A 21,460-nucleotide genomic window follows, 5' to 3' on the forward strand; every position below is an offset into this window, starting at 1 on the left:
AACTGGAAAATACGAAGAATTTTGTGTGTAGGTAGAATGATTGTCCCCCCAGATGTGTGCTCAGTTGCTTAGTCGTGTCCAACTTTTTGTGACCCCATGGACTGTAGCCTGCCAGGCTCCTCTGTCCATGGAATTTTCCAGGCAAAAATGCTGGAGTTGATTGCCATTTCCTTCTCCAGGGGCTCTTCCTGACCCAAGGATTGAACCCGTGACTCGTGAGTCTCCTGCATTGGCAGGCAGGTTCTTTATCACTAGCGCCACCTGAAATTGGGTTCTAACATGACAAACTCAGAACTGAGGGCTAAGTATGAGGGCTACTAATTGTCTATCAACTTCCATTTTTTTCTTAGGATCTCAGACAATAGTGAAAATAAACAAGGAATTACTGTCTGTCAGTGCTGTGGGCAAGAATACGTCCTAGATAAGAAGTCTCTCTTAAATCCACCTGAGGGTTTCCCTGATGGCTCAGTGGTAAAGAATCTGCATACTAATGCAGAAAACCGGGGTTTGATCCCTGATCCGGGAGGATCCCACATGGCTCAGAGCAAACTAAGCCTGTGCTCTAGAGCCCAGGAGCTGCAACTACTACAGCCCATGCTCTCACTCTGAGAAGTCAAAGAAACCCATCCACCCCACCTCCAAATGCCCACATCTTAATCCCTGGAACCTGTGACTATCCCACATTAAATGGCCAGAGGGGCTTTGCAGGTGAGAATAAGTTAAAGGTTTTGAGATGAAGGGCTACCATGGGTCAGAGAGTGGTGTAATGGAAGAGGCGGAAGAGAGTCTCAGTGGTGAGGATTCAGCTCACCGTCGCTGGATTTGGTGCCCCGAGCTATGATCTGGAGTAGCCCCTAGAAGCTCAGGAGGATGTGTAGGTGACAGCGCACCTCAGACCTGTATGCTCAGGAGACTGGATTCCGGAGTCTAACACCTGATGTTAGCCCGGTGAGACCAAGTCAGACTTCTGACCTACAGGACTGTGATAGAATAAATCTGTAGTTTTAAGCCACGGAAGATTGTGGTAATTTGTCAGTAGCAATGGAAAAACTATTTTATAACTCAGGGGGAACAAATCCAAGTAAAAAAATAGGCAAAATACCTGAACAGACACTTCACCAAAGAAAATTTATGAGTTACATAAGTCCAAGAAAAGGTGCTCACCATCTTCAGTCATTAGGAACACAAATCGGACCCATGAGATCCACTGTCGCTGGAATGACTGAAATTGAAGAGACCAGACCAAGCCACAGCAAAGCTGGTAGGAGCACAGAGCGGGTCACCCGCTTTGGAAAACAGTTCAGTCATACACACACGCCCTCCATATGATCTGACCCTATCATGCTTGGTGTGTGCTCAAGAGAAATGAAAACATGTCCATTCACACTGGTCCACGACTGCTGACCACATCTTTATTCCTAACAGTAAAAGGCTGAAAACACTCTTAACGCTATTAAGATCTGATAAACCATGTGGCACCTCCATACCACAGAGAACTATGTGGCAATGAAAAAGACACATACAACACGGATGAATCTCAGAGCAGTTAGATTAATATTAGCCCCCCCCCCCAAATAAAAAAGCTGTATGATTCCATTTATAGAAAATTCCAAAAAATGTAAACTGATTTATAGTGACCAAAAGCAGACCAGTGGTTGTCTGGGAACGGGTGTGGGTGTAGCAGCTTTAGTCCACAGAGCCCTTGGGCAGGGTTGGGGCGGGCGCGCATCTCCCACCAGGTGATCGACACCAGGCCTGGCTGGCTGTTCTCCAGTCACCTGAGAGCGGATACTGGGGTGTGAGGCGATGGGCTGTGAGGGTGCTGCTCTGAGTACACAGTGAAGCGCGCACACTGCCCAGAAATGTCCAGGGCCCATCAAGGATGGAGTCCTCCTGCATCAAGACCTTCAGGCGCATCCTTTTATTGAAAATAACTGCACTTCAGATTGAGGGTTCCCTGAGTCCTATGAACTCTGCTGAGTTGGGGGCAGCGGCCCAGAAAGCAGTCTGCAGCAGCCCCCAGTTCTGTGCTGTCATCGGGTCCCAGCAGCAGGGCCTCCCGAGGTGGGGGGCCTTGCAATGCAGGTACCACCCTGTCCAGGCACCACCTCTGCGTCATAGGCGGGCAGTGGTGGCTGGCTGTGCACACATTGCAGTGACAGGCTACAGAGGAGCAAAGCTTCCAGTAAACATTTCCAGTACAGGGCACCGCTCAGGGCATTGATCTGACTGGCATCTGGGCAGATGACTCAGCCGAGCTGCTGGCCCAGAGCCCGGGAGACAGACTTGCAAGCGGATCTGGGTGTTCGAGGACGTCAGTGCCATGTGACTCAGGGTAAGCACTTCTGACCCAAGGCCCCTACACCGCCGACAGGGTGCAAGTGCTGGGCCACTGGGAGGTCTGTGAAGGAGCAGCACACCGCTGGGCCCCGGGTTAAGACCAGCTGATGACAAACTGCTCTCCCATGGTCAGCGAGACAGGGATGGCCAGAGTCTGGGGACAAGAAATAGGAAAACTGGGTTGGCAACTGAAGTGAGGCAGACGGGAGCCTGCAGTGTGGCTGGGCAGTGGACGTGGGGCCTGGCCCAGCCCTGGGAGTCTCGCTGTGTTCCCTCCCAGCACTCTTGGCAGTGGCCGCCTCAATCTGCTTTGGAAACGAGCTGCCCTTTAACCAGGGGCTGACAACGTGGACACGGGCAGAGGAAAGATGTGAAGTGTAAGGGACTAAACTTCCCACTCCCTGAAGTTCAGCTTCCTTTCTGCCCCTTGTAACACTCAAGTGTCCTCTCCATGCCGGACAGGGAGTCCCATGATGCCAGCTCAGCTGGTATTTCCCATGCTCTCACCCACCCTCAGGGATAGGCCCTCTGGGCCCAATTGTGGGCTCTCTTGCCTCTGTGTCAGGGCTGAAGGTGAAGTTGGAGACAGGAACGCTGTTGCAGAGGACCTGCTGGGGGGCTGTGGCCACCCCCAGGACGGTCACATTCCTCAGCTGCAGGCTGGCCCCCTCACTGCTCACGTGCACCAGCTTGTTTACAAAGGTGTTCTGGCCGGAGCAGAGAGATAGGACAGGAGGTGTGAGCAGATGGTCTGGGGCAGCAAGCCCCACTCGGCCAGGGTCTCTGGGCAGCACACCCCCTGCAACCCCTGGGATGCTGGCACAGTGCAGGGAACTCTGGTCGAGGGACTTGGCCCATGGGCTCTTCTCCCCTTCAGTCTGGTTGACCCGGAGAGGTGGCTATCCCAGGACCCCAGGCCCAGCTACCCTCACCGAGTCAGGATAGTCACCCCAAGTTGGCCCCCAGCCTGGGCGGATGTGACTCACGTTCTTGGCCAGAAAGATGAGCTGTGTGTAGTCCCCACCATCCAGCACTCCCAGGCTCTCCCCGTCGTCCCAGAACAGCTCCCCTTGGGCCTCCCCACTGGCTGTCAGGGCCACAGCCAGGGCCATGTGCTGCTTGCGGGACTCTGTGGTCGTGAGGGCAGGGCCCTGGGAGAGGGTGGCCCACATCACTGTCCCAAGCCAGGTGGAGGCCTCCAAACCCAGGTATGAGCAATGCAAGGCTAGGACAGTGCCGTAGTGGAAGAAAGCAAGATCTGCAGGACAGTCTATGGCCAAGTAGCCTGGAGGCCCATGGAGACCACTGACCCGGGGGACACCTCAGAGGACACAAGGCCCATGGAGGTTTGCAGACTGACTGTTTTCTGAGAAGGGCCAATGAATCTCTAGGAGGCCCTCCCCTCTGCCTGGCCTGGGAGCAAGTCAGTGCAGGGATGTGTCCTTCCCCAGCCCAGGTCATCCTCACCCCCAGAAGAAGCATCTCTCCCTGGGGGCGGACCTCCAGCTGGACAGAGGCATGTGGGGGCCCAGCAGCCCCAGGGCTGGATGAATGGGCTCAGGGGCCCGGTCCAGATACCTGCATAGGGATGATGTGCCCGGCCCGGAGGTGGACGTTGATGGTGTCCAGCGGGGCGGACAGCGTCACCCACTGCCCCTTGCTGTGGATGACAGACGTGAGGGGTGCAGGAGGTGGGAGGCTGCCAAAGGCCTCCATTGGTACCTGGAGGGGGATGTCATGTCACAAAGGGTCCTGAGCAGTGCCAAGACCCTGTGCTGTTGCTGGGAGGCAAGATCGGAGACAGTCCACAGTGGGGACAGAGCAAGAGAGGCTGGAGCCAGGGCTCCGGTGGGGCTGCTCAGAGGATGGGAGAAGGGGCAGGAGTGTGGAAGCAGGAGAACTGGAGTCCTGGCTCAGCTTGGTGGCAAGTCACCTATCCAGCCTCAGTTTCCCCATCTAAAAAATGGGTCCTGCAAGGATTGTACAAGATGATGCTAGTGGAGCAGCTCCAGGTGAGGGCCTCATGTAGCAAGGACCCCTCCATACCAACAGTGCCAGAGGGAGGACCCCTCCACCATCTCCCCCATCCTCCCAGGCTTCAGGGCCCCAGGACTCACCGTCTGCAGGTCGTACCACGTGCCCTGGGGGAAGTAGCCAGTGACTTCAACCTTCTCAGCCTCGAGCACCGGGGTGATGAGCAGAGCCTCCCCCCACAGGAGCTGGCGGTCCACAGTCCAGGTGCTGGGGTCCTCGGGGAACCTTCAAACAGGAAAAACTGGCAGGGCGGTCTGGCAGCCTCTGAGGTCAGTGGGCTCAGGAGGCCCATGGGGAGGTTTGGAAGGGAGCTGAAGGGCCTGGGTTACACGTGGCAGGGCTGGTTCTGGCTAACTGAAGTCAAGGCAGGAGCCAAGAATAACCTCTCCTTGCCTGGTTATCCGGGCATGACCTGTTTACATTTCCGACTTGCAAACTGTGCTTTTGCCCATGTGTTTTATTTGGTTCTTGATGTTAGTCTTACACTTGGTCTGAATTTCTGTACATTAGGGAGAGTGTCATTTTATTGACAAGTGAAAGTCACTCAGTCATGTCCAACTCTTTGCGACCCCACGGACTATACAGTCCATGAAATTCTCCACGCTGGAATACTGGAGTGGGTAGCCTTTCCCTTCTCCAGGGGATCTTCCCAACCCAGGGATCGAACCCTGGTCTGCTGCATTGCAGGCAGATTCAACTGAGCCACAAGGGTTTTCTGCTGTTCATTTGCCTTGACAATCTATGTTTAGAGCAGTTTGGTGTTTATTTTTCTGTTTATGTTCAAAGAAATGTTATTTTTTTTTTTTTCTCTAAGTTAAACCTCCTTCCTTTGCTTTTTGCTTTTGATGCTTAGAAAGTCCTCTCCTGCCAGAGCAGAGGGAAACATGGACTTCTGTTTTCCTGGGGCTTTTTCTACAGTTTAATTTTTGACACTTAATTCACCTGGAATTTAAGTTTGTATGAGATGAGAGGAAAATAGATTTTTGCAAATAGCTGACTAATTACCACACTACTGAAAAATCCTTTAACCCTCTGATTCGAGGAGCCATTTTACAGGATAGTAACTTCTCAGGTATATCGAGTCCTATCTGGGGGATAGCTATTGGATTTCTTTGGTGGTCTTATTATCTTAAGCCCCAAACAGATTCAATCATAGTAGACTTACAACTTGTTTTGCCATCTGGGAGGCCTGGTCTGTACTCAGTGTTCACCATGGGATGTTCTGTTATCGAGGGCTCCCAGCCCTGAAATGGAATCCAGTGGGTGGGGACTGGGGGGTGCAGGGGGTACCTCAGTGGGGAGGGCCCAGATTTTGCCACACCTCCTTCCTTTTGGTGCCTGGAACACCCAACGCAGAAGGGTGGCTGCCCTGGGGTCAGTGGGCCTGAGGCCATTGCTCCCAACCCAGGTACTCACTCCAGGAAGAGGGGCCGGGCCACTGTCTCGCCTCTGACGTGGGCCCTGTGGAACAGTGTGTAGAGATAGGGCAGTAGCACGTAGCGCAGGGTGAAGGCCTTCCTCATGGCTTGCTGCGCCGTCTCGCTGAACCTGTACGGTTCCTGCGGCTGTGGTGGAGGGAGTGGCGGAAGCACCTGGGATCTGGGGTGGCAGTGCCCAGTCCCTTCACCCCAGGAGACCTGGCAGTTCGGGGCCAGCCAGGGCTGGCACAGAAAGCAGCGTTCCCCAGGGCACAGCCTCCCCTGCCGTCCCCGCCCTACCTGGCTGTTCAGGGCATTGTGGTTCCGCATGAAGGGGTAGAAGGCCCCCAGCTGGGTCCAACGCACACACAGCTCCTCTGAGGTGTTGCCCAGGAAGCCACAGATGTCAGCCCCTACCAGGGGCACCCCCAGCAGATTGAAAAGCAGGATTTCTGGAGGGCAGAGTCAGACAGGTCTGCAGATGCCACAGCCTGACCAGTCCAGGAGCCTGACAGACATGTCTGTTGAACTGGCGAGGGAGGAGGATCTCTCCCAAAGACCCTCCCACCCAGCCCCCACCCGATGGCTAGTGCATCCTGCACTTATGATTTCAGCAGAACAACCAGCTGTATCTGCTCCTTAACACCTAGAGTGTGCAGGGCAAACTGGATTGGCCAGGGATGAATTGAATCCCCTCCCCTCCCCACAAAGGTTAAGTTCTAGTCCTAACCCCCAGTTGCTGGAAATGTGACCACATTTGGAAATAGGGTCACTGCAGACATAATCAGGTAGAGGACATCAGGGTGGGCACTGATCCACCATGACTCGTTTCCCTATCAGAAGAAGGAATCAGATACAGGAAACCCAGAGGGTCCCAAACAAGATGAACTCAAACAGACCTACACCAAGACACAATTTCAATGGCAAAAGTTAAAGAGGATTCAGGCCTGACCCCCACGTTGGCCCCAGGGTAAAATTCAGAGCCAGTCAGCACCCGTGGGCAGAGCCAGCAGCGGCTTTGTGAAGGAAGAATGGACTCAGCTTGGCAGGACGTCATATACAGGACGTCACATACGCATCACACGCGGAAGCAAGCCTGTGACTAGGAAAGCACTTCCAGGCTGGAGGGTTTGGCAGAGGTTCTCTTCAGCTGTGACTTCAGGGGGTCACCTCTACCCTCTCCCCAGGGCTCCTGAGCCATCCCTGGGCCTAATACGTCTGCAGCATCAGAGCTCTTGGAACAAGAATCAAAATTCTCTTTGCAAGGTGGAGCCAGGCACTGAGACAACAGGGGTGGGGGTGCCCTTTGGACTGAGCTCAGATGCAGTTTTCACACAACTCAGAATGTGGTCATCAGAAGGGATGTTCTAACAAAGCATGAATCCAAGATGGGATGCTGTAAAGAGGGGCACCACAGGTGAGCCCACTCGCACAGGTAGCTGACTTGCACAGGTGAGCCCTCTCACAGGACTTGGCGGCAGGCCCCACCCCATCGCAGCAGCATCTCTCTGAGGACCTGGCTCTGGACAAACTCCCCTGGAGGGGGCCCACCCTCTCCTCCTTGCCCCACCTCCTGACAGGTGTGCGCACCTGGCACGGAGTAGGAAAGCTGCTCCCAGTTGCTCCACACATCCCCTGTCCAGTGGCCGGAGTATCGGCCGTGGCCAGCAAAGGTTGAGCGAGAGATCACGAAGGGACGCATCCCTCGAGCCTTCACCAGGGCCCTGGGTGGAGAGAGCTGTGCTGAGCGGGGTCACTGGGAACCCCATCACTGCCGGCAAGAGTGCAGGGCAGTGCAGCAGGGAGGGCAGGCTGGGATCAAGGAGCCGGATAGCTGAGGCCTCCGCCCGTGTCTGCCAGGCAGTCAGCCCTGCCACCCAACTACCCTCAAAATGCATGTGTCCCAGGCTGGACAAACATCCCTTGAAGCTCAAGGAAGCCAGAGGTCCTGACCAGCCCTGGCTCCCTGTCTTGTCACCATGCCCTTCCTCTGAGGCACCAGGCATGGAGCTGGAGGGCAAGAGGGGTTAGAATGGGGTTGGCAGGGGCCCTGGGGGAACCTGGGCTTCCTTCTCTCCTTCCCCAACCCTGGCCCCTCACCTGTGGGAGGCTAAGGCTTCAGTCAGGCCATACAGGTTGTGCAGGTCATAATGCGTGGACAGGAACTGGTGGCTGGAGGCACAGATGGTGGCTGCCCGGAGGGTCCCGCCAACCACCCCTGGAGAAGAGGGGGCTGTTTCCTTGGAGCCTCTGCCCAGCAGGCTGGTGCCCCCCACATCCTGGAGCCCCTTGGAACCTGGGTACAGTCTCCACTTCTCCAAGGACAGGACAAGGTGGTGCCACAGCCTGACCTCTGCAGACCTAGAGTTCACCTCTGCCTGTTCCTGAACCAGCTGCGCCTGGAGCACCCCCTCTGAAGGGTCTCGCCTCAGCAGCACATGCCCGGTCAGCATCACATGGCTGGGGTCTCCCCACACGAACCTCACTCCTGAGGCTTCCCTCCCATGTCCCAGGCTCCTGCTATCCATCAGCTTCTCAGAAACCAGGGCTTCAAGCCTCCCAAACCAGAGAAGGGAAATCCCTTGATTTGAGCTATTAAATCCCCAGCTGACTAGTGCTGGGAATAGGCGGGTGGAGGCAGGCAGGGATCGGGGGACAGCTCACCTGGCAGGTAGGGCGGGTTCTCCAGGCTGTTGTCCGGGCAGCCATCCACTGAGCCTCTCACGAAATTGGATGGCTCGTTCATATCCTGCGAGAAAGGACCAGGGGGTGGACATCCTACGTGGTGCAGGGTGTGGGGCTGGTCCCCAAGGCCACAGGACACCCAGGGGCAGGGCCACACTCACGATCCACATGCCATCGAAGGGCACTTGGGCGTGGAACTCGGTCACCATGTCCTGCCACCAGTCAAGAGTTTCGGGGTTGGTGAAGTCGGGGAAGGCGGTGAGTCCGGGCCACACCTGGACAAGAGGTCAGAGGGCAGACGAGGCCCCTGGAGCCTGCACAGAGGCCCTGGGCAAACCAGCTGCGGGCAGGGCTGCAGCCTCACTCATCTCCCCTGGGTGTGGGTGAACTGCAAGGGGGAGGAGCATGGGGAAAGGCCCCGGAAGCCACACTCCTGGGGGCCTTCCTCCTGGTCCTGGGCTTGCCCTCGGGAAGCAGCAGGGACTCTTCTGGATGCACCCCTGCACCCCCCACCACTCCGCCCCAGGAAGCCCCTGGGGCCCAGAGCACGTAGAGGACTCGGAGGTCTCTCTGAGGGGCTTTGGGGCTTGTGTCTGAACCGCCTGCAAACAAGGGCCCCTGACACAAGGATTCTAGGTGCCCTGCCTTGTCAGAAGCCACTATAACCCCCAGCTGTGAACCCCGCCTTCAGTACCACTGGCTGGAGACCACTCTTTCTCCCCCTTGCCCCCCAGGCCCCACTGTACCTGCCCAATCAGTGGCTGCCCAGTCTCATTGGTGATGAAGACCCCCCGCCTCAGACCCTCGTCGTAGGGTCGGTAGGTCCCAGCAGGGCCTGAGCTGCTGATGGCAGGATCCTGGAGAGAGAAACCAGTCAGGATGAGAAGGAAACGCCTGAAACCTTGGCCCCATCGCTGGGAAAATGCTGTCCCTAAATGTTAGCAAGGCAGAAATGGATGCGGCTTCACGCGAGTCAACACGCTGTGCGTGGAGGTGCACGTGACCCGCCCCGGATGGCCAAACAGGGAGCGCCTGGATGCAAGTTACTTTTGCTTGAAGGGCCCAGAATTTCACAAATGCTCTACAGTGACCATTTATTTCATTTAGAAACAAAAATAAATGGTCTGGGAGTTTGAACTCCTTGAAAGATTGAAATCATGGCAGGTCCAGAAGCTGATGCCCAGTTCCATTTCACTGGTATCAAAAAATATTTCAACTCTTACACTCTCACAGGGAGAATGAATTGTGTGCTGGCCACGTACGGAAGTATTGCTTTGATAGTCTTATACTTCAAGTTAAGGTCTAAAAAAACTCCAGCAGTGAAAGCAACATAAACAGATTCTGAACTGTACATTATCTGTTAAGTTCCCATGCCTGAAGAAGCTAATGTCAACTCATCATGTGATACTCAATTTGTACAATAAATTATGAACCTGGAAAAAAAAAAAAAATAAATGGTCTGCACCTGCCCTCCTTACTCTGAGTGAGTGGCCCTGGACACTGTTCCCTTCAGAGGGGCCTTGAGGATGGAAATGACCATCAGTCCAATTCCAAATGGATTTCCTCTTCTGAAGGGCATCCACAATGGCGACCACTTGGTTGTCTCCCCATCCCCACCTCCTCCTCTGGGCACCACCCCCTCACAAGCTATACCAGCCCGAACCGCACCCCTCTGGCTGCGGGGACTGGCCTAGGGAAGTGCATCTTCGTGCTGAACCACTCAGAGCCTGCCCTGCTCCCCACAAGGCAGAGCTGACCACTGGAAAGAAAAGCAGGGGTCTCATGGAGCGTTGCAGCTGCTCCGGCATACAGCTCCACCTGGCCTGCCCACAGCTGAGCGGTGTCAGCCGAGGAATGCCCTCACCACTTGCTTTCAGAGGTTCAAGCAACTTACAGCTGCAAGGATCCTAAGCAAAGACATTTCCAGGGACATCACTGGGTGGCAAAGGCCAAGCCTATAAATCTGACATTCCCTCAATACCAAAGACCCTCAGAAACGTCCTCCGTGCCCACGGCAGGTCAACGATACCACTGAGTTGGCGCCACCGGACACTCAGACCCTTGGCTTCCAAAAGAGCCCGCTCCGCGTGGCACAGGACACAAGGGGCACTCACCACGATCATGATGTACCGCCGACCGCCCTGGTGGAGCTCCTGCACCATGGCCGGGAAGTCCCCGAAGTGGTCCTTGTTGAAAGTGAAGTCCCGTCTGGCATCCATGTAGTCGAGGTCATTCCACTGGACGTCCTGCGGCCACGGCACAGGGCGGTCGGGGCCCAGGCTCTCCACCCCCGCCCCCCAACGGGCCCCAGGCCCCTCCCCAGCACTCACCAGGGGGAAGTAGGCCCTGGTCATATTCTCCACGACCTGGCGGGTGATGGCAGAGGTGGAGTAGCCCCAGCGGCACAGGTGGAAGCCCAGGCCCCAATACGGCGGCATGAACGGGTAGCCTGGGGGCCAAGGTGACCGTGAGTGGGCAGGAGGGGCTGGGGAGGGAGCAGCCGGGGCTGGGGCGAGGCCTACCCACGACGTCCAGGTACTGCTGCACCACGCTCTTGGGCTCCGGGCCCAGGAAGATGTACACGTCCAGGATCCCGCCTGTCGACCTCCAGCTGAGGGCTGGGCTGGGCTGCAGGACCACATCTGGAGGAAGCAGCCTTGGGGCTCAGGGACAAATACTCACCCCCCTTCCCCAGGGTCTTCAGCGCTGCACCAATGGGCCAAACACCTGCTGGAGAGGTCCTCCCGCAGGGAGCCGGGGGACCCAGGACAGTCACTCTGAGCCCAGCTCACTGAGAGACTTGGAGCAGGACAGGAAGGTGCTGAGCAGCCTGAGGCCCCCCTTTTTGGCCTTAGTCCCCCTCCTCACATCAGAGGTCTCACCTTAGGGGCACCGAAGGATAGAGCTGGCAGAGGCCATGGCCCACTGCTCATTTCTCGGAGAATGTACAAGGCCCAATCCTCTGCCCCCTCCTCTGAGACTGCAGCCTGTCAGGCAGGTACAGAGAGCCCCAGCGCCCTCAAGGTAGGAGGGGGTGTAGCTGCACCAGGGAAACCCTGGCTGGGGGCTTAGAAGCAGAACTGGCCAGAAGATGTGGAGGGCCCCAGTGCCCCGTGCTTACCCATGGCATTGCTGTTCAGCAGGAAGACCCCGTGAGCCAACCCGCCATCCTCCAGGACCAGGTAGAAAGGGTGAGATCCATACAGGTTCACGTTGGGCTGGGACATGGCAGACACCCCACTTTACGTCCTGGCCCATGAGGCCCCTCTGATCCCAGACCCCCTTCTGCCACCCTTTTACCTCAGGGGCGATGTCCCGGTTCCAGAGGGTGATCTTGGTCCAGTTGGTGCTGAGCATCAGGGACCCAAGGTGTTCGGCAAGGCCTGTGATGTGCTGGGATGGCAGGGAGGTGGACAGCTGCAGAAACTGGTCCGCAAAGAACAGGGGGGCCACCGTGGTGTTCAGCCTGCCAGAAGAGTCCAGGTGGCCTCACATGAGAAGCTGACAGCTCCGTGAGCCCTGGCCACAAGCGGCTGCTGCCCAAAACCCTTCCAGTCCTGGGAGTTGTGGCTCTGAGTACCACCTCCCCAGGAGGGCCAAACTGCTCCCAGACTTCATGGAGCTGCCCAGCCAGAGGCAGTTAGGGCACTCCGAGGTTCCACAGGGTCAAGAGAAAGGATGAGACAAGTTAATAACCGCAGTGTCTGGTAAAATGATATGTGCTGTGTGCTGTCCTCAGTCACTCAGTTGTGTCTGACTCTGTGACCCCGTGGACTGTAGCCCGCCAGGCTCCTCTGTCCATGGGGATTTTCCAGGCAAGGATACTGGAGTGGGTTGCCATGTCCTCCTCCAGGGGATCTTCCCGACCCAGGGATCAAACCCAGGTTTCCCACATTGCAGGCAGATTCTTTACTGGCTGAGCTACTAGGGAAGCCCATATTGATATGTACTATGTGCTAAACAAATAAATAATAAAGCAGAGTAGGGGGTATTGCCTGGAGTGGGGCTGCTCCTTTAGACTGGACAGGGTTTCTCAGCCGAGGCACTGCTGACGTTTGGGCCAATCCCCGTGTGTTCTGGGCCGTCCTGGTGCTGTGGGGAACTGGATGGAATCCCTGCTTCCCCGCCTTGGTGGTGACAATGTCTCCAGCTGTTGCCAAGTGTCCCCCGGGGAAAATCACTCCCAGTGGGCCTCCCTGGGGTGGACAGTGTGAGTGGGGGGCCTTTGAGAAGGGGCCTTTGAAGGCTTGGGTGCAGGGAACAGTGAGCACCAGGGCCCCCGGGGGCCACGAACAGCAAGGAGGCCAGAGCAGGAGGATGGACCACAACAGGGTCAGGGACAATGCTCTCCAGCTCCCTGACCCTCCCACCCAGATTGGGGTCGGGGGGCACAGAGGCTAGGCACTCACAGCACCCGTCCGTCCAGCTTCCGCCGCACGACCACCCCAAAGGGCTCCTCCGAGAACTCCACGCTGTAGAGTGTGAACGGCGCCTGGCTATAGACACGCGGGGTCTCCAAGGGCACTTCATAGCGTCTGTTGGCAGGATCTTTGATCTAGAGGACAAGAATAGTGTCATGAGGCCCTTGGTGGCTGGCCGCCCCTAACAGCTGTCTACTCCATCCTTCACCCTCCAGAGGAGGAAGGACTCAGTTCAAGTCCCAGGGCGGCCGCACAGAGCCTGGAGGTGTGGACAGACTAGTCCACATCCCTGAACCTCAGTTTCCTATAGAGCCAGGAGAGCACCTCCTGTGGGCTGCCAGGTAAAATACAGAACACCAGGAAATCTGGGTTTCTGACACACAATTGTTTTTAGTATTAATATGTCCCAGATATTCTATGGGACTTACTTATGCTATAAAAAAAAAAAAAAAGACTAATTCCTTAGTTATCTGAAATTCAAAATTGTATTTTTATTTCCCGAATCTGGCAACGGTTTTTGGCCTGGCATTCCTAGTCACAGGGTGAATGAGAAAACCTAATTAGATCACCCAACCATTGTCTGGGTACACAGTCATCGCTCAGTAATTCACGGCTGTTGTTAATTACTTTGTTAAAATAACTGGGTATTACTGAACTGCGTGCTGCAGGCTCTCTCACCTTTGTGTCTGGACATTCATTCAGTTGACAAGTTTTTACCAAGCGCCTGCTATGTGCCAGACACTGTCCCAGCGGCTGGGAATAAATCGAACAAGAGGCCCTGCCCTCAGTGCCTGGGATCCCACCCCCACTGCCTGGAATGTCCCCCTTCCTGCCTCCTGCTTTAGGTCCCAGCTGGGATGTCACTTCCTGGGGGGGAACCTAACCTCTCACCACCTCACTTTAAGCCCTCCCCTCTAGAACACTCCTAGAGCCTGCCAGTCACTGTCTTAGTGACCCACTATCCCCTGAATGTAGATGCCAGGTCTGCTCACACCCAGACTCTGGGTGAGGGTACAGTACACATCTATGCATAAATAAACACCCCATAGAGTCCGTCTTCAGGCTTCCCTGGTGGCTCAGATGGTAAAGAATCCACCTGCAATGCAGGAAACCTGGGTTGGAAGATCCCCTGGAGGAGTGCATGGCAACCCACTCAAGTATTCTTGCCTGGAGAATCCCCATGGACAGACGAGCCTGGCGGGCTACAGTCCATAGGGTCTCAAAGAGTTGGATGTGACTGAGCCACTAAGCACAGCAGAATCCATCTTCATCCACTGTCCACACACTCTCTCTGCCCCTGCCCAGCCCCTGGCCCCCATCCTGCCCACCGTGAAGTGGAGTCGGCTCTCGGTCTCCATCAACATGTCCAGCCTCAAGGTCATGATGTCCTTGGGGAAGAAGGTCGGGACGGCACGGGTCAGGGTGGCTGTGTACCCTGTCTCAGTGGTGGTCAGGTTCTCCAGCCTGTAACTGGGGTAGCTGGGAGGGAAGAAGCACCAGGGCTGCCCCATCTGGGCATCCGGAGGCCACTCTGCAGGCATGTAGCAGCAGCCACGGGCCTCACACTGCTGCGGGGTGATGCCCTTGTCTGGGGCGCAGTCAAAGCGGCTGTTGGGGGGCAGGTCGCACTGTGTAGGTGCTGCCCTGGGGCTGCCACGGCATTCTGGGCTGCTGGCTCCTGGCTGGCAAGCTTGGTGAATCTCGTCTTGGGAGAAGCCTCGTAGTTCTCGGGGGACCACCTCCAAGTCATGAAGCAGGATGTGCCCCAGGAGCGCCAAGGAGAGGAGGGTGCAGACCCCCAGCAGGGGGCGGGAGCATGGTGGCCACCTCATCATGGGTGGACAGTGGATCTAGGAAGCAGGCAGACAGAACAACCAGGCTCAACAGGACAACAGGAGGGAATGCCCAGGACCTCAGGGGACTCTCAAAGCAGCTTCCAGACTTGAACTTGGGGCTGGCCCAACAGCGCCCAGGGCAGAAGTGAGTGAGGGCAGACCTGGGGCAGGGAGGAAAAAGGGAAAGGAGAGAAAAGTCCCAAACAGGGAGTTGCAGAATTCTGCGCATTGTGAAGTCTTCTAATATGTCACAAATTAATGCATCTAGAATGTCTGTCCAAATGACTTAATGATTAACAAAGACGAAATAACAAAATGACTTAACAAAGACCCACGTGACAGATCAAGCGGAACAAGTTCCCACAGTAGATGGAGTAAGTCCCACTCTTGTATGAGGATTGTGGCTGAGGTGATTAGGTCTTGGGCAATGGGGCGGACGTGCGCCCTCTCTCTGTCCCTCTCTGCTGACCTGGATGTGGATACAGTCTCTGAGGGGTCTTGGGCACCACAACCCAGGGCAACACTCAGGGACGGCCAAGCACAGGAGAGAGACCTGGACCCCAGGACTTGGCAAGGGGAGCCCCTCCTGGCCCCTGCTGTCAGGTGTGCGAGAAACCTGCCCATGTGGGGTCTGGCTGTGGGTCTCTGCCATAGCCACTGCACTGGAGCCTCGCTCTGGTGACTCTGGTGCTAAGACTGTTATCACCTGCATCTTGCTTATCTTTATGTAAGGAACATTGTTTGTCCAGCTCCTCTGAGGATCAGTAGCCATGGATATGGGACTAAATATGCAAGGATTTTACTCAGAGAATCCTTTTTATCTGCTTGAGACAAAATGGGGAGGTTGGCAGAGAGGCTGAGACCACCCACATGTACCCACCCTTTTGACCCCACAGGAGAGTGGTGGCTCCCAGAGCCCCAGACTGTTATGCAGGTTAAAGAAGGTTGGGCAAGGCCATGGTGCTGGGAGTCCTCAAGCCAAAGCTGGTCCTTAGAGGGGTCCAGGTCTCCCAGAAGAAGCCTGCCCTAGTGTTAAGGGCCAGGAGGTGGCCCCTTGCAGAAGATAGCAGTGATGATTTCAGGGCACAGGAGCTGAACCTCTGTCAGCAAAGCTCCTTGTGGCAGGAGGTCTGTAAGCTGCTTTCTCACGGCCTCTGGAAACATGCAGATACTGGTGGGGGTGGGAAGAAGTCACCCACCGTAGAAGTACACCCACGTCATTGAGAGTCTGAGCCTGTCCCAAACACAGACCAGTCAGTCACCTGGAACATTCTGGCCACCATACTTCACCAGTATGTTAGGTGTAAGAGCAAACACTTACGACACCAAAAGTGTGGGGCTTTTTCACACTCAAGTCAATTCAATTCTGACAAGAACTACTGGATTAGCAAAGACCCTACAGGTTGAGGGCTCAGTCCCATGAACTTCCCCCACCTCAGACGCTAACTGCAAGTTCCAGACTGTCACTTCTGACCACGTGGCTATCAATTTCCAGGGTTCACACAACACCCCTCACCTCAGGTTCAATACCTGGCTAGAACAACTCAGAACAACTCACAGAACTCAGGAAAGTACTTGTTTATTATAAAAGATACAACCTAGGAATACCCAGAGGGCGGTATGGAGAAGGGGTGCTCAGCTTCTATGCCCTCTCTGGGCTGGCCACCCTCTGAGCAACAAAATGTGTTCACCAGCTTGGAAGTTCTCTAAACCCCAACTAGTTTAGGGTTTTATTATGTAGGCACGAAACGATGAGATCACTGACCACTGGTAATTAACTTAATCACCAGCCTCCTGAGGCCAGGTGAAAGTTCCCACCCTGGAATCCTGCCTTGGTCCTTCTGGGGACTAGCTCCCATTCTGAAGCTGTTTACAAGCCCCCAGTCATCTCATTAGCATGAAACAGACATTCTTATCACCACCAAGATTCTAGGGTTTTTAGGAGTTGTGTGTCAGGAACTGGAGACAAAGACGGGATAAATATAAATTTTTTATACCACACAGTGTACCAGCTCCACTTGACTCTGCCAGACACATCTGTGATGGTGATTATTCAGAAACTTGGGGAATTCAGAGTGGAAGGTCTTGGCCCTTCCCACCCAGACTTCAGAAGTTGAAGAGGTGGCCAGTGGCACAGTCAGGGCAGCACCCCATCCCTTCCCTGTTTCCATTTTACAGACAGGGAACACAGCCTAGAAGAGGGAAGAGATCCTACAATGGGGAAGGGCCACACTCATGGTGCTCGACAATTTAGAGAGAAAAATGGGGAAGGACTGACGGTCAGTAGGTTAACTGGCGCCCCGGAGGGACTGTCGCCTCGTTTTCTGGGCTATGACTTTGAACCATTGCTCCCTAGGCCACAGTGGTGGTACGGACAAGCTTGGTTCAGAGCCCAGCTCCACCACCGGCAGAGGCAGCTGAAGGATTTTAAACCTCCCGTGCCTCAGCTTCCTCCCTGTGAACGTGGGCAAGGACAGCCTTCCTCGCCCAGCTCGGGGGCAGTGAGTGGGTACCGTGGAGCTTCCGGGGTCCCCATGTTACCGAGATCACTGTCGTCACTGCTGACCGCTGGCGCGCGGCCCTGGCACGATGACCTCAACTTCTCCAAAAGGAAAGCACTGACAACCAACCCTTCTATCGATCGACCCCTCCCTTCTCGGGCTTGAAGACTTGCTGGATCCGCCAAGCCACCAGTCTGTGGGGTTGCCGCGGACCGCCCCGGCCCGCCACTCGCTGGGACCACCCGCAGCCCCAATCCAGCTGTCGGGCCGGCTCACCTCCGCGCACGCGCGCCAGCCGCAGCGGCCACCTCGGGATCCAGCGCCCGCGGCACAGTGGCGGCGAGTCACGTGACAGTTCCTTGCGCAGGCGCCCTTGATGAGTGCTCATCCCCGGTCGTGCGCCCTCTGGTCGTGGGGCGTGCAGGGGCATCCTCGCCCTGTTGGCCTCGGCGCCCCTGGAAAGTGGGAGGGGCCCAGTGGCCATGCACACTGCAGGAGAGAGGGCTCTGGGGAGAGGTCTGGCCTCACCTTTTGCGATCCGGGGAGGGTGCGACGCCCCCGAGTGAGCGAGCTCTCCGCGTTCTAGAGCCCACCAGGCCCACTCCAGAGGCCTGACTGTGCGAGTTTATCACCCAGAGGCCGAAAATGTGGAAGCAACTTAAACTTCTTCTGAAAGGAAAATGTCATAACCCATAAAACCGACTGTCATGAAAATGTTCAATGACACGGTACTTTTCGTACAGTGAGAAAAGGCTTTTAGGAGGAGCAAGCTTGTACTGCAAGAAGCTAACACAACATTGTAAAGCAACCATGAGCTAAGTTGCTTCAGTGGTGTCTGATTCCTTGCAACCCCATGGCCGGAGACCACTGGGCTCTTTTGTCCCTGGGATTCTCCAGGCAAGAATACTGGAGTGGGTTTCCACGCCCTGTTCTAGGGCATCTTCCTGACCCAGATATCAAACCTGCATCTCTTCCATCTGCATTGGCAGGCAAGTTCTTTACCGCTAGTACCACCTGAAGTGAAAGTGAAAGTCGCTCAGTCATGTCCCACTCTTTGCAACCCCATGGACTATACAGTTCATGGAATTCTCCAGGCTAGAATACTGGAATGGGTAGCCTTTTCCTTCTCCAGAGGATCTTCCCAACCGAGGGATCCAACCCAGTTCTCCTGCATTGCAGGCGATTCTTTACCAGCTGAGCCACAAGGAAAGCCAAAAAATACTGGAGTGGGTAACCTATCCCTTCTCCAGGGGATCTTCCTGACCCAAGAATCCAATCCAGTGCAGGTCTCCTGCATTGCAGGCAGATTCTTTACCAACTGAGCTGTCAGGGAAACCAGCACTGCCTGGGAAGCCCAAAGCAACTATACTCCAATGGAAATTAATAATAAAAGAGGAGCAAAATTTTCAAGTGAAAAGTTGGATCCTGTGACCCTGTCAGGTGGAACCAGGCACAGAAAGCCCCACACAGCAGTGTCAGAGTGTGATTGAGGGCTTCCCTGCTTCTTTGTGGGGTTTGTGTAGAATAAATACACTTTTTCTCGCACATTCAGAAAAAAAATTTTATTTTCCTCCTGAAACATTTAAAATTATCTTATAGAAAATTTTCCCTTTAAACTGCAGGGAAGGCATAGGTACCAGGTGCTTGGGAGTCAGAGTGTAGGGGGAGGCACCCTGGGTGGACGAGGACTCTGGAGAAGTGGGTAGACAAAGGGAGGTCTGTGGTCACACACCTGTGTGATCTCACCTCAGGCTTTAGGCCTCCAGACGCAGCCAGGGATTCACATCCCCCTGGACTTGCTCCCATAAGTTGGGAATCTGGATTTAACCCATGCTGGAGGTGGGGGCAGGAGCAGAGGCCTGTATTTCCAGTTTTACTAGGAGAAGTTAGCCCAACGTGGGCATGCAGGTTTGTGTTCACTGACACTGCCTTTGCAAGTGGAAGACTCACCAAAATGGAACCGCAAACGCAGGGATTTCCTACAAAAAATTCCTACAATGCCACCCTGTCTCTCTTAAATGGTGTCATTCTCTGAGGGTAGGAAGATTCCAGTTCTGATGACACACAAGACTGGTCTCCTCCTTGTGGGGGTTGGGGATTGGGGCTCTCTAGGACCCGGATAACTCCAGCCTTTTGTCGATGGACTGGCTGACCTTGAGCAGGGCCTCTTGGAACTGAGGGTACTCTTCCTTCACGTGGTGGAGGATGGTGCCGATGCTGACCAGCCTGTCGTGCAGACGCTTGAGCTCCATCAGCAGTGACTGCTTATTGCGGAGCATGAAGACGTACCGCCCGTCCTTCACGGCCTGCAGGTACTTGAGGCGCGTCTGCAGGGCCACGAGCTCAGAAAGATTCTTGGGAGGGACAAGAGACCCCATGTCAGGCTATGCGTGTTCAAAAGAAGACACCTGCTGGCCTGGCACGAACTCTGACTCAAGGATGCGCCAGTGGAGAGCTTGGCAGATCCAGGGGAAGGGGCTGATGGACCCGCCCTCACCCACAGTCCAACCTGCCAGGTGCCCACCACACCCATCTCAGTTGATCGGGCCCAAACACTGCAGCCCTGAGTGACCCTTGCCTTCTGCTCACACCATATTGAATCCAGCAGAAAATCCCAGTGGGGCAGCTTTGAAATGACACACAGAGTCTGATGGCTTCTCACTAGCCTGAGGCTACCCTGGTCCATGCATCCTTCTTAAGAACTATGATGGCCTAAGACAGGTCCTGTGTCCACTCTTGGCCCTCACATTCCACACTCATCATGAGAACCAAATGATTGCAGTGATCCCAAGCCACTCCTCACCACCCCATCCCTGAGGGAGCAGCCCATGGTCACGGTGCTGCCCCCTCCAAGCCTTGCAAGCCTGGGGCCTTGGGCAGCCTCCACTCCTGCTGTACCTGGGGGTGCTCAATCCCTTGCCTCCCCTTCAAACTTTGACTCAAATGTCACTTTCCCTGTGTGGCCATCTCAGACCACCCTCCTTCCTAGTGCTGCCCCCATCCACCCGACACCCCTTCTGTGCTTCCTGTTTCTCCAGAGTTATCTGTCACCATCAGAGATGAGGTATCATTGTGCTTATTAGTTTGATTATCTGTCCTCCAACCCTCAGAAGGTGACCTCAGGGAGGGCAGGGGTTTTCACCTTTTCTGTTCACTCTACCCCTGGCACCCAGGACAGTGCTGGCCCGTGGAGCCTTCATGAGCAATGTGAGGTGGACGACAGCAGTAGATTGCTGTGATCAGCCTGGGCTTAGCTGGGCCAGAGCAGGCCTTGTTGCTGGGTTCCTGTGGCCCTGGGGCTTGCCTACCTGTCGCTTGAGGGTCGCCAGCCGGTCCAGCTCAACTTCAAGCTCGTCGGCCTCAACCTGCATCCTTGACAACTGCTCCTGTTTCTCCAGGAGGGAGTCACTCATGGATTTTTGAGATTCTTCCAGTTCCAGGATGGTTTGGGTGCACTCCTCGGTGGCCTGGGGCGGCGGGGGGGGGGGGGGGGGGGGGCAGTGGTGAGACAGGAGCATCCTGGGACCCTGCCCCCAGTTATTCAGCAGACAGAGAAGAGTCAGGCAGGGAGGACCCCCAGGACCCTCTATGCACACAATCTGGGAGGATTCCAAAGCTGGGGTGTAGGAGAGTGCCTCAGGTGGGGAGGCCAGCGAGGGAGCCATGGCCGGACCCTCTGTGGCAGTAGGGGGAGGATTCTGTTGCCAACCTGGGCAGAGGAGGCCCCTGGGGAGCAAGGAGGGGTGGAGAGGGGTGGATAAAAGAAAGTCCAGGAGTGGCCAACATGGCAGAGAAATGCACAAACCAGGACCAGAAAAGGCCCCTCTGCACCTCCAGGAACGTTCAAATAAGCAGTTGGATCAAATCCATCATTTTCAGCTACTCTTTCCTCATGCGGGACTCCCCCGACCAGGGCTATTCCAACATTCTCCACCTGGTCCTCTGGGTGACACCACGAGGTGAGGACCCATTTCACAGGTCAGTAAGCCAAGGTACAGAGAGGTTGGACAATATGCATGAGCCACAAGTAGAAGAGCAGGGCTAGGACCCACGGTGGGGCTCCAAGGCCAGGTTCTGTCTTGGACAACCCTTGCCTCTCTTGGAGGGGTCACTGCCCCGTCTCCACTGACAGATGAGGAACTGTGGGGATGGAAGATTTCTCGCCCACTGAGACCACATAGCTGGCCAGTGGGGGCCGAGGGAAATCTGAGCTCAGATCCCTGCCT

General features: G+C 55.6%; 3 protein-coding genes across 11 annotated transcripts in view; 1 reads left to right on the forward strand and 2 right to left on the reverse strand.

Moving 5' to 3' along the window:
* Positions 1-1,392: 1,392 nt before the first annotated feature.
* Positions 1,393-17,584, reverse strand: GAA (alpha glucosidase). 6 transcript variants are annotated; one of them, XM_005221136.5, is made up of 20 exons: positions 17,511-17,584; positions 14,227-14,748; positions 12,887-13,032; positions 11,778-11,943; positions 11,599-11,695; positions 11,000-11,119; positions 10,808-10,926; positions 10,592-10,723; positions 9,224-9,334; positions 8,639-8,752; positions 8,457-8,541; positions 7,893-8,010; positions 7,383-7,516; positions 6,093-6,244; positions 5,791-5,939; positions 4,458-4,599; positions 3,919-4,062; positions 3,327-3,491; positions 2,895-3,047; positions 1,393-2,494 (listed from the first exon to the last, which is right to left on the reverse strand). In XM_005221136.5, the coding sequence occupies exons 2-20, from the start codon at positions 14,731-14,733 to the stop codon at positions 2,435-2,437; spliced, it is 2,814 nt and encodes a 937-aa protein (XP_005221193.1). In that variant the 5' UTR covers positions 14,734-14,748; positions 17,511-17,584; the 3' UTR covers positions 1,393-2,434. The 6 variants fall into 6 exon arrangements, with proteins under 6 accessions (XP_005221193.1, XP_024835302.1, XP_059733678.1 ...); XM_024979534.2 differs by having other exon boundaries at positions 14,227-14,894; XM_059877695.1 differs by having other exon boundaries at positions 2,852-3,047; positions 14,227-14,894.
* Positions 9,586-9,942, forward strand: LOC101907000 (ATP synthase membrane subunit K, mitochondrial). The gene has a single exon (XM_010816575.3). It carries the CDS (start codon positions 9,635-9,637, stop codon positions 9,809-9,811), a length of 177 nt encoding a protein of 58 aa, XP_010814877.1. The 5' UTR covers positions 9,586-9,634; the 3' UTR covers positions 9,812-9,942.
* A 1,197-nt stretch (positions 17,585-18,781) lies between the features above and the next one.
* Positions 18,782-21,460, reverse strand: part of CCDC40 (coiled-coil domain containing 40) — a 44,296-nt gene continuing 41,617 nt past the window's right edge. For all 4 annotated transcript variants that reach the window (XM_059878348.1, XM_005221283.5, XM_010816576.3 and 1 more), the window contains 2 exons: positions 20,543-20,701; positions 18,782-19,588 (listed from right to left, as the gene is read on the reverse strand). In XM_059878348.1, the coding sequence (XP_059734331.1) occupies positions 19,343-19,588; positions 20,543-20,701 (405 nt within the window). In that variant the 3' untranslated portion in view covers positions 18,782-19,342. The remainder of the gene's footprint in view (positions 19,589-20,542; positions 20,702-21,460) is intronic.

This window comes from Bos taurus, chromosome 19 (genome assembly GCF_002263795.3).
Source record: "Bos taurus isolate L1 Dominette 01449 registration number 42190680 breed Hereford chromosome 19, ARS-UCD2.0, whole genome shotgun sequence".
NCBI lineage: Eukaryota > Metazoa > Chordata > Mammalia > Artiodactyla > Bovidae > Bos > Bos taurus.